This window comes from Sturnira hondurensis, unplaced genomic scaffold, assembly GCF_014824575.4.
Source record: "Sturnira hondurensis isolate 20B ecotype Veracruz unplaced genomic scaffold, ASM1482457v3 Scaffold0008196, whole genome shotgun sequence".
Taxonomy (NCBI): Eukaryota; Metazoa; Chordata; class Mammalia; order Chiroptera; family Phyllostomidae; genus Sturnira; species Sturnira hondurensis.
In genome coordinates, this window is record NW_028080827.1 from 12,453,649 (window position 1) to 12,465,836 (window position 12,188).

Here is a 12,188-nt window from a genome sequence, read left to right on the forward strand (position 1 = left end):
GTAAACTTTAGCCCTGAGGAATTTCAATAATTATATTTTAATTTGTATGAAAACAGAAGGGTTTGAAGGTGGGAAGTTACATGTAACCTGAGTAGATTTCGAAAGCTAATCTAGGATTTAAGAGAGAAAAAACATTTTATTTTTATTTTTCTTTAAAGATTTTATTTATTTATAGAGAAAGGGAAAGGGAAGGAGAAAGAGGGAGAGAAATATCAATGTGTGGTTGCCCCTCAGGTTCCCCCACCAGGGACCTGGCCTGTAACCCAGACATGTGCCCTGACTGGGAATCGAACCAGCAACCACTTGGTTCACAAGTCCAAGGTCAATCCACTAAGCCACACCAGCCAGGGAATGAGGGTGTTTTTTAAATTTTTCTTCTTTTTGCTTATTTATGTTCTCCAATTTTTCTAAAATAAATATATTTTGGTTTTGTATTAAGAAGGCAAATTATTTATTTACATTAAACATTTTAAATTAAAAATAAGGCATTGCCGCCCTGGCTGGTGTAGCTCAGTGGATTGAGCGCGGGCTTGCGAACCACACGATCGTGGTTCGATTCCCAGTCAGGGCACATGCCTGGGTTGTGGGCCAATTCCCAGGGGGGCTTATGAGAGGCAACCATACATTGATGTTTCTCTCCTTCTCTCCTTCCCTTCCTCTCTAAAGATAAATAAATAAAATCTTTAAAAAAAAATAAGACATTGCTTGTGAGGAAACTAAAACAAAACTACTTGTACATTTTAAACCTGGGTGACAGACACTGGTATTTACATAAAAATGTGGGAAAGGCAAGAACAATAGAGTATTTTTAGACCAAAATGATAAAATATAGTTTTAGACATGACTTTGTTTTTATTTATTTTTAGATTTTATTTATTTATTTATCTTTAGAGGGGAAGGAGAGAGGAAGAGAAACATCAATGTATGGTTGCCTTTCATGCATTCCCTGCTGGGAGTTGGCCTGCAGGGAACCGACCTGCAACCCAGGCATGTGCCCTGACTGGGAATCGGGGTTCACAGGCCTCTGGTTCACAGGCCTGTGCTCAATCCACTGAGCTACACCAGCCAGGGCTTAGACATGACTTTGAAGGGACACACACATACACACAACCCTTGAGAGAGTACATTGAAACAATGAGCAAAAGACTCGCTGTGGAGCATTGTGGAGTACTGGAAGAGTAATGAAAAAGAACATTGGCTATAGGAGATAAATTTAGGAATCTTTCACTCTTGCTAAGGTTTATTCATCAGCCACAGAGGTGGGGAGGGAGGGCTTCCCCTACTGCTAGAATAGTAATTCTCAAACTTTTTCATGTATCAGAACACCTAGAGGTCTCATTAAAACACAGACCTCTGTGATGCCGGGCTCTAAACAAAAGTTTCTGATTTTGTAGAATCTGGGGTGGGGCTAGAGAACTTTTATTTTTCACAAGTTCTCAGATGACGTTTACACTGCGAATCCAAAAACCACACTTTGAGAACGACTGTACTAGATTTGGGAGCTATCTGGCAAACTCGTGGGTTGGCGGGGCACAAGTATACGCGAAGAGAAAGGTCCTTAGGAAAGAAGTCTTAAGACATGATATACTTGGTCCAATAACAAAACATTAACCACTTGGTGTAAGATCAGGAAAGTAAGGATTCTGAGCTGAAGGTGATGAAATATATTCCTTGAATTCATTCCCGGTGCAGCCCATTACACTTAGGCCCCACTTTTAAAGGACTACATAGTGAAGTTGAGAGAACTGTTTCCCAAGTACTATAGCATATTAGAGTTATAATAAGAGGGAAAAAAGGTTCATTTCCTTCCATTCTCCATCATGTACTTTTACCACCACCAGGACAGACTAGCATCTGGTGAAGCAGCATGGAGTAGGAGCAGCACCTGGTAGAATCTCACAGAATTGGATTTGTTTCTGAACAGGTGTGGCGCTCCTCATGGGCTCTCAGAGATAATTAAATAGGGTATGTACTTTGCAGGAGGCTGGAGTTTCTGCACAAGCAGTTGAGGGCCAGAGCCAGAGCAATTTGAGTTACATGGAAACCCCTGATTTTAACGCAGATTTTTTTCACTGCATCTTGAGTAGAAAGCTATAAAGTGTAAAGGTATATATATACCCAGTATCTTCTCACAGCCAACTTTTAATTCAGCTAACAATAAAGAGCCATCAAATTATTTGTCGTAGAACCAGCAACAAAATTAAAGCAAGATGTTTGAACTACAGCTCTTGTAGGTTTAATTAGGATAAGCTGAGAAAGAGAAAACTATAGTCTGGGGAGTACTTAGACTGTTGCTACACTGTACTGGTAAGGTAATAAGCACTCAGCTACAGATGAATGAAGTCGGAAAGGGGTATATAATATCAGCAAGACTCGATAGATGAGATAATATCCAGTAAATAAATTAGGGTAAAGTCAAAGATGCTTCCAATTTTTCTGTCATGGCAGCCAGAAAAGCTATGACCCAACTAAGAAAAACAGAGAATTTTGAAAGATGAATCATTTTGAGTATTAGAGAAATATATTTTGGATTTACTGAGCCTGAGGTAAAGAATCAGCCTGTGATTTTTAGTGTCTGCCGTGATGAAGTAACCGCTTGGGCTAGAGCCAACCCAATCAGCCTGTGGTTTTAATTAGGAGAGTGTACCTTAATCCCTTTAATTATCTCCCTTTAAAAGATTTTTTCTCATCTGAAGTTTTATAACAATTATTGCTTATACTACATATTTAATATTACTAACTGACTTACATTCTCAATAACTATTACCTGTGAGTATATCTTATTCCCCAAACAGACTTTGTCCCCCAAAGAGTAAAACCTATGTTTTACCCTTGTACCGCCATAACTCACTCTCTGGCACTATCAGCAACTTCATACTGACTAAGTAAATATCCTTTTTTTATAGCATATGTTTCAGGTACCCTTTGGAAAATATAAAAGATACATTAAAATTATGACCAATATGCTAAGACATGAAGTCAGAATGCCATAAAACAATAAAAAGGAACTAAAAAGAACTTTCAGAAATCAAATATAAGATAACATGAATAAACAATGCATTAAAAAGAACAGAAAGATAAAGTTGAGGAGATCTCTCACAAAGTAAAACAAAAAGATAAATAAAATTAGAGAAAACATAAGAATTATTTAAAAATAAAAATAGAACATTTCCTAAACCTTAAGGACCTAAGTTTTTACACTGAGTGTGATTACTCCCAAGTACCCAGCCCAATAAATAAAGCATGACCCACTCAAAGATATCAAATGCTAAAATGTCAGGACACCAAGCCAAGAGTAAAGAGAAGATCAAGTAAACTTTAGAGAGAAGAAACATGTTACACACAAAGGTTTTGGAATTTGATAATATCCAACTTCACTCCAATCACCTGGAAGTTAGAAGACAGTTGATGAATGACTTCAAAATGATGAAAAGGCATTTCCAAAACTGAATTTTATATTCAACTAAACTATAAACCATAAAGATAGAATAAAGATTTTTTTCCGAACTACAAAAATATACTTCCGGCCCTGAGTTGTGTGACAGTTGGCTGGGCATCTTTCCACAAAGTGAAAGGTCATGGTTTGATTCTGTCAGGGCACCCGCTTGGTTATGGGTTTGGTCTCATAACCAAGGGACTCGTGTGAAAGGCAGCTGATTGATATTTCTCTTTCACATTGATGTTTTTCTTTTTCTCTCCTTTCCCGCTCTCTAAAAATACATAAAATCTTTAAAAAACTGTGCTTCCTACGCACTTTTTCTCAGGGAGTTAAGAGTACGTTCAACCATATTGAAGAAGGAAGACAGGAAATCCAAGAAAGTCGATTCCTTTATGGAATCAACATGTAGGAGAGGAAGAAGGAATTTCTAAAACAATAATGGAGAGAAATCCCTGTATGACAGCTGTGCATCAGGCCTATAAACAACAAGTCCAAAACGGAGCAAGAGGTAATTGTTCCAGGAGGGATACAGCCAAGATTAAAACGGGTCTGAGAAGGAGCTTGATATCATCTATAGCTTTGATACTGGTCAGTCTGTGGCTGAGTTACTGGTAGATGAAGAGTTAAGCACACAAACAAAATGACAAGGCAACTGTTAATTCCAAGGAAAACAAAAAGTTTAACAAGAAAAATGTAATCACAACCACAGTAAAATACCTCATTTACAGGTGAATAATATTCACATATATCTAATGCTTTAAACTTTGAGTACTTTAATTAAATTTTTTGAAATAATTATGAGGTTGGAGCAAGAAGAGGAAGAATGGTATGAGAGAAGAGAACTAAATTCTCATCTTCCATGGGAATAAATCAGTAAATATCTACAACTTTTAAATGAACAAATCACAGTGTACTCTTGTTACTCAGAAGTACAGAGATAAGGAGCTATAGAACTTGTAGGAGTTGAATGGGACAGCTTCTAAAAGAATAACTCAAAAGTGTGGAGAAAAACTGTATGATGTGATTAATTAGTGTTATCCCAATACATTTAATTTAAAATTTATTTTTTAATTGAGGTAATTATAAAAGTGTGGAGGGACAGAACAGTAAACTGCTGTTCTAAAATTGTTTTTAGTTGTAGATTTTATTTATTTGTTTTGAGAGACAGGGGAAAGGAGGGAGAAAGAAAGAGAAAGAAACATGGATGTGCAAGAGAAACATTGATGGGTTGCCTCTCACATGCCCTCAGCTGGGAACCTGGCCCTGCAACTCAGGCATGTGCCTTGACCAGGAATTGAACTGGCAGGCTGCTGCTCAGTCCACTCAGCCATGCCAGCCAGGGCTGCTTTGCTTTTATATAAACTATTAAGTAAAATAGTTTAAGCCTATTACATTTACATATTGAAAAATAATTTTAAAATGTGAAAAGTAACCATTTTACTTTAAAATTATATATTTTACATCACATTTAATGAAATATACATGTAAGCCAAAAAAAGAAACTTTCTTAGTTTATTATCTTTTGACATTCCCCCAGAGGTCACTTCTCACCTTCCTTAGAAATATAATTATGTACATTTTTGCAAGCTTAAATAAACATATACTTTTAAAATATTTTATTTATTTATTTTTAGAGAATGGGGAAGAAAGAAAAACACCAACGTGAGAGAGAAACACCTACCAGTTGCCTTCTGTACGCACCCAGACTAGGGACTGAACCTGCATCCCAGGCATGTGCCCTGACCAGGAATCAAACAGGCAACCTTTCTGGTGACCTTTTGCTTTGCAGAAAGATGCCCAAACAACAGAGCTGCACTGATCAGGATTAAATATGTACTTTTTCACAGCTGTTCATCTTGGCTTACATAACTGCAGATGACATATGAAAAGAAAAATTGGTTATTTTTTGTTATAAATAATTAAATTAGGCATGTGAGCATTTGTAACATATACCAATAACATACCAGTAAAAACTACCAGAGCTACCAGAGCTTATCAGTACAGGTTTACCTAAGTAGGGTTTTTACAAAATGAAAGGCCATTATATGAGACATGTATTTCATGGGTTTGGGCTCTACTATGGTTTCTGGTCTGTAAGTGATGCATTCATTCAATCTACTCATATTACACACCTTTACAACTCTCCTTTTCATAATCAAGGAAACTTGCTAAATTCTGAATTTCCTGAAATCTATAATATTCTCATTTGCACTTAATGGCCTTAAATATTACAAAGTGCTTAATCCAGCAGCAAATATCTTAATCTGTTTACACTCACAACTGTTTTTCAGAGAAAATTTTCAATTTTTTGTAGTTCTCATTTAATATTCTAATACAAGTACCTTATTAAGATAACTAACATTTTGACAGTTTCACTGTCTTTCCATATTAGCATAATATATTTGAGAAAAACAGCAAAAAGGAAAATGAAGATTGAACAGGACAAGTTATTAAAGGAGAATGAAGTAAAGATTAAATGGAGAAAGTGAAGTATCATTGGACATTTGTTTAGAAGAAAACAGATCAACTATGGATTTCACAAATCAAAAGTTTTTAATTCAATACATTACAAATCCTTTTGAATGTAAAAGGTTGAAATTAAAATGTCTATAAACTTTAGGCCTTAAACAGTACCAATTCTTCTGATCAAAGAAGGCCACAGCAGTTAAGATTATATTACTTGATTTTATTTTACACTACATGGTGGGCACAATGCAATCCTCCTTGATGAAGTTGACAATGAGCTTCACTCAGAACATTTTTCATAATGCACAATTAAAAAAACCATATTATTACAAATTGTTCTGCAATCCAAATACACAATAGCTTGGAAAAGAACATTTAGAAAACAAAATCCAATGTAAAAAGTCATTAAAAAAACTAGAACAGTATGAGTTTTATAGGGCTCTGATTTTATGGTTTTCTTACTGCATTATCAATGTCAGAAATCTATTCCTTCAAATGCTCCACTGCTTGAGATTTAAAGAAATACCTGTTCCTCCTGGTTTTACTGGATCCATCCAATATTCCCGAATATCAATTAGGACTTTTCAAGTTCCGAATGCCAATGCATCTCATTTTCTTGTCTGAAACATGTTATCATTGCTGCTGCTTGCTGCTCCGCTTAGAAAATGACAGGGCTCTTGAAGTGTCACCTCTTTTGCTTCTTGACAGGTTTTTCTGAAGTAACTTGCTTTTTCCCTCTTTAACTTTTTGTCAACTTCATTGTCAGAATTGCTGACACAATAGCTTCAAGGAACAAGTTCCTTTGACTCGGGCATTGCTCTCTCCTGCTACCTAACAGCCGGATGCTGGCTAGCTCATGACTCACTGAAAAACTCTAATTTGAAAAATTGTATTTGTTGCTTATGGATTGTAATCATGTTACTGAAAACCAAACACAAAGCTTCTAAATTCTACAGTCTGAATAAGCTTTCTGTTACCTTTTCTAATTTTCCTCTCTTCCAAGACTTAAAAAAACATCATAATATTGTTGTCAATGTAAAAAGATAGAAGAAGCTCCATCTTTTGCCTTCTCAGGAAACCACACTTCCCAAGCAAGTATTACAAATACAGCAATAAGCCCTGTCTAAGTGACTCAGTTGGCCGCAGCATCCTTCCCAGCACCAAAAGCTTGCCGTTTTATCAGGTCGTGGCACACACCTGTGTTGTGACTTCCATTCCCCTCAGAGCATACATGTAAGGGAGGCAACCCATCCATGTTTCTGTCTGTCTTTCCCTTACTCTCTCTAAAATCAGTAAAAACATATCCTTGGGCGAGGACTAAAAAATAAAAATATAGCAATAAGAAAAAAAACCACTTGAGAGTAAAAACCATGCCCATTCTCTTAATCACCATAACCTCCCCAGTGCCAAACACAATATCCAGCAATATACTTGGTACTGAAATGTGTTAAAGGAGTGAATGAAACACTACTTTGCAATTTTGTCTACCATTTCTAACCAGAAGAGATACAAAAGATTACATTCTATTAGGTATCAGGCATTTATATGTCTGACCACGAAGGAAGAGCTGTGTTGTCAATTTCTTTCCCCCCCAGATACTAGAAAATATTGAAAGATTTAAAAAGGGGGGAGCCCTTGTCTGGAACAGGTTTAAATAAGAACCAAGTCCATTTTGTCACCAACAAAACTTTCAGCTTACTCTGCCCTCTCTGATAAATTGAATGGCCTTAGGTCAGTTCAAATTGGAAAAGTTACTTTTTCAGGAACCAGTTCTTCCTTCCTACACACCCAAAGTGAGGCCCAGTTAACAAAACCGCAAAGACTTGGCTTATTCAAGGACAAGCTAATTTACTATTATTGGCCTAAATTGCCCACTATTTTTTTTTTCCTGTGAAGGCCAATATCCACAACCGCAGTGACGCCCTATGCAGGGCTAACGTTTTCACCCGTAGCTAGTGGGAGTACACCGTTTCTTGGCTAACAAGGAGGGAGACTAGAATTTGTGCAGGATAGTACAAGTTGATCCTAGCCTTTGAAATATGCATTTTGTAAGAAATTCCTTCAATTTTCTATATGACAAGGTAGGGAAGCAAATCTGAACCCTCCCAAGGCGAACTCTTTTCCAATTACAGCAACCACCGCCAACTCCTCATTTCCGAGCCCAAGGCCAGGACACACAAGACGCAGCTCTTCAGGATCTCAGCCAAGATGCGAGCCTGCTGCCTTGCCTTTAAATAAGCCGGTTGCGGTCGAGCTGCCCCAGAGTTCAACTTCCGGTCACATAGCGAGAGGGTGTTTTCCTCCTGGCCACGCCCGCTACGCCACGCCTTCCGAGCGCGCGCTCCGGCGGGGCCGCTAGGTTCACCGTAACCCGGCGGCGCGCAGGCACGCGCAGACACGCCCAGAGGTGGTTGGCCGCGCGGCGGCGCGCGCGCGCTCCCGGTGCCCTTCCCCGTGACGTGCCAGGCCGCGGCTGTGCTAGGGCGCTGTATCTGCCAGTGCCGCTGTTATGGCGTCGGAGGTGCTGGCTAACGAGAACCCGCCGCGGTCTCTTTAGAGCAAGGGGCGGGCGGCTGGGTATGGAGAGCGGCCCCGATAGCCTGCAGCCGCTAGAACACGGGGTGGCCACCGGGCCAGCGTCAGGGACAGCTTCTCCGCAGGAAGGACGACAGGAGACCAGGCTCGCCGCTGGGGATGGTCCCGAAGTATGGGCGGCGGAGAACAGCGGCGGGAATGGGCAGGGGGCGGCGGCCGCCGGGAGAAGCCTCCCGGACGCGGTCTCTCCCACCAGCGCTCCGCAGGTTCCTGGACCCTGCAGTTCCTTACCCGGCTTGGACTTGCAGGAGAGCGATTTAGAGAGTCCTACTGCCCAGAAGGTGCCTCTGAGAGGGCAGCACAAGGTGACCGCTGCCCCGGAGACAGCCGAGGCCGGAGCGGGCCAGGGGTTGGGTCCTGCTGGAGATTCCGGCGCCCGGCCTGATCTTGCCCGCACCTGCCGGCCAGAGTTGGCGGCCGCAGGCTCTGAAGAGCCCAGCAGCGCCGGCGGCCTCAGCAGCAGTTGCAGCGACCCGAGCCCTCCCGGGGAATCGCTGAGCCTGGACTCCCTGGAGTCGTTCTCTAACCTGCATTCTTTCCCCAGTAGCTCCGAGTTCAATAGTGAGGAAGGAGCTGAGAGCAGGGTCCCCGAGGAGGAGGAGGAGGGTGGCGCTCCGGTGTTGCCCGGGGCTGTGCCTCTCTGCCGCGGGGAGGAGGAGGAGGAGGAGGGAGGGGAGGCAGCTCAGGTACTCCCGGCCTCCAAAGAACGCTTCCCCGGACAATCTGTCTATCACATCAAGTGGATCCAGTGGAAGGAAGAGAACACACCCATCATCACCCAGAATGAGAACGGACCCTGCCCTTTGCTGGCCATCCTCAATGTTTTGCTTCTGGCTTGGAAGGTACATTGTGCAGCTTCCTATTTCCTACTGCTTTGGGGGAGGAAGTAAACGGGGTAGGGGAGCTACTGCATATCAGCCGATGGCTTCCTCCTTTCTTTCCTCATTCATCAGTTCCTTTTTCTTATTATATGAAATTCATTCTGGCACTCCTTTGTTTCAAGAATTGCTGGCAACCTCAGGTTTCTTGTAGTGTTTAAATAAGAGTTTAATATACTTACCAAAAAAACCCAAAACAAAACAGGACTTAGAGCATCCTAAACCCTACGATCATTTTTAAACTCTATTTTTCTATGTTATTTCTTTTTACTGACTTTATCTCATATGCGAATATGAGTAATAGGGGAAAATGATCTTCAGAAGTTATCAATCCATGATGTCAGGGACCAAGTCCTAATGATTATGTTTAGTCTATTTTCCAACTAATGCTTGCTCCATTTGGGTGTGGGTACTTAAAGAAATGGTGATAGGGAAGATGTGGCTCCTTAGACAAATTCCATTTAAGGAAAAACATTGGTCTGAGGCCCAATTATCATAATTTCTTGGTTTTCAAAGATTACGTTTTCTATTTATGCATGATTTTTATCTGCCTCATTTCTTTGACTCTTCTGAAATAGTTCCGCATTATCACCAGCAACCATGCATCAGAATGTGTTAAGGGAGCTAAAATTGTAACAACTAAAATAAGAAAAGATATATTCAAGATAAAGGAGCATAGAAGGGAAGGGTCTTCAAAAGTATGTTGAGGACTCAAAGTGAGTTACCTATAAATGGAGTCTTATTCGAGCTGGCAGTTTTAAGGTGCTGGGAAGATAAATCTCCGTAGTATAATTTATTTTCAAATTGATGGTTATTTCTATAGATAAAATGTTACCTAGAAGAAAATAACCTGGAGTATTCTGACCAGTAAGGAAGGAAGTCAAGTTATAGCATTTATTACATGTCTTTGTCTTCCTGTTACTGCAAAGGGTTGATGCAAAAGATGTAAGATTAGAAACCTTATCAGTATATGGTACATACTGGCACTCACACTCTTTGAATGAAAACTGTACCTACTACCCTGAAAGAGCTGTCAAGCTATTTGGGGTTGCAGCATTTACTTACTTGAAATTATTAAAGAACAATGCAAAACAATACAATATAAATACTAGGTTATAGGAAACAGATTGAAATGCATTAGGTATCCCAAAAGAAGAAATTTTGCTTTGGTCTGGCCTAGTTCCAGAGAGCTTCATGGATTTTTTGAGTCTTGAACCAAGCTTTTAATGAAAAGTAGAATTTAAAATAACGTGGAAATGCAATTCCTGGGAGATAGAAGAATATAAACCAAAGGGGGAAAAATAGAATGGAGTGTGTGTGTGTGGAATGACAGACGTGGTCAGTTCATATTAGAGAATAATAGGAAATAAAATTGAAAAGGTGAAGTAGAGCCACTTGGTGCAGGCCCTTGAATGTTAGAGTAGGGAATTAGACTTGATCCTGCGGTCCAAAGTTTTCTCATCTTTTTGTAGGAAGGTTATAAGTTTCCTTTAGGCTTGTCGTTCTTCTTAAATTCTATATAGCACTACAGGAGTTCAGGGGAAGGAACAGGTACTGTGGAGTATTTGGGGATAGATGAACATTAAACTGACTCTTTGAGAGACATGACTTCAAGTGAATGATCAAATGTGTGAGGGCCTAGAAATACAAAGTCCAGTAAGGTGCAAGTCTGCCCTCATATAGTTTAGTATTAGTGGGGAGAGAGACATGAATAATAATCATGGTGCAAAGTGAGAAGGTCTAAATGTGCTATGGAATTACAGAGAAAAGGGTAATTGGGGATGTGATGTGTCAAGAGAAAGCTTTAAAGAATTGGTAACTTACGAAGTAGTTCTGAAGAATGAGTGAGAGAAGGCCTTCCAGGCAGAGGGAATAGTGTATTTATTCAAAGATGCTGAAGCAGAAAAATATTTGTTCTACTTGGGGAGTACAGTGGAGGAGGGAAAGAAAATGCAATAGCAGAAAATAAAATTAATAGATGAGGTTAAACTGATAATAAGTAGGCCTGCTAATGAATTTGGAAATTATTTTATAAATCTGTGATTCTTAGCTTTCTTTCTGTCTCCAGGCTATTGCTGCACTCCACAGTTAATAATCAGTAATCTTGAATGAATGATACAGGCAAGGATTAAAAGAATCAAGGTCAGATAAAGGAGTGTTTTTTTTTAAGATTTATTTATTTCTAGAGAGAGGAGAAGGGAGGAAGAAAGAAAGGGAGAGACATATCGATGTGAGAGAGAAACAACAGTCAGTTGTCTCCCATATGAAACCCAACCAGGGACGGAGCTGCCGCCCAGGCATTTGCCCTAACCTGGAATCAAACAAGCAACCTTTCACACCCCACCGACTGGTCTTGGATAGAGGAGTGTACTTAAAGTGAGCTACAGGTGTTAGAGGTCAAACTATTTTCATAATAATACTAAGATATTATTTGCCTTTTCACTCTCATTCTCTCACAAGTGTCAGTGGAGCTTTCCAGGCTGCATGATGTACGATGACATCATTGCTCTGACAATTAATGGAACATGTGCTTGTGTATTTTTGTGTTTAAAATTTTCTTCAATTTTCATTTTCAGTACCGTAAGTATTGATAGATATAACCCACACAGACAAAAGCTCTTGAGGATCTTTAGTAATTTTAGGACCATGGAGGGTCCTGAGACCAAAAAGTGTGAGAAATACTATAGTACAGAACAATAGTAAATAGTATATAAAGGTAGTTGTCAGATTTCAGAGGACCCCATCACTGGGGTATTTAAACTTAATATGTAGCTGATAATAGGGAGCGCTTATAAATTACTGGGCAGAGA

General features: G+C 39.8%; 1 protein-coding gene and 1 pseudogene across 3 annotated transcripts in view; one reads left to right on the plus strand and one right to left on the minus strand.

Moving 5' to 3' along the window:
- Positions 1-5,988: 5,988 nt before the first annotated feature.
- LOC118992262 (activated RNA polymerase II transcriptional coactivator p15-like) lies at positions 5,989-8,328 on the minus strand (annotated as a pseudogene).
- A 39-nt stretch (positions 8,329-8,367) lies between these two features.
- The window catches only part of MINDY2 (MINDY lysine 48 deubiquitinase 2), an 81,870-nt gene continuing 78,049 nt past the window's right edge, over positions 8,368-12,188 (plus strand). The window contains exons 1-2 of one of the 3 annotated variants that reach the window (XM_037053989.1): positions 8,370-8,887; positions 8,930-9,342. In XM_037053989.1, coding sequence (XP_036909884.1) covers positions 8,485-8,887; positions 8,930-9,342 — 816 coding nt within the window. In that variant the 5' untranslated portion in view covers positions 8,370-8,484. Of the gene's footprint in view, positions 9,343-12,188 lie in introns of all 3 variants that reach the window. The other 2 variants (XM_037053988.1, XM_037053987.1) reach the window with 2 other exon arrangements.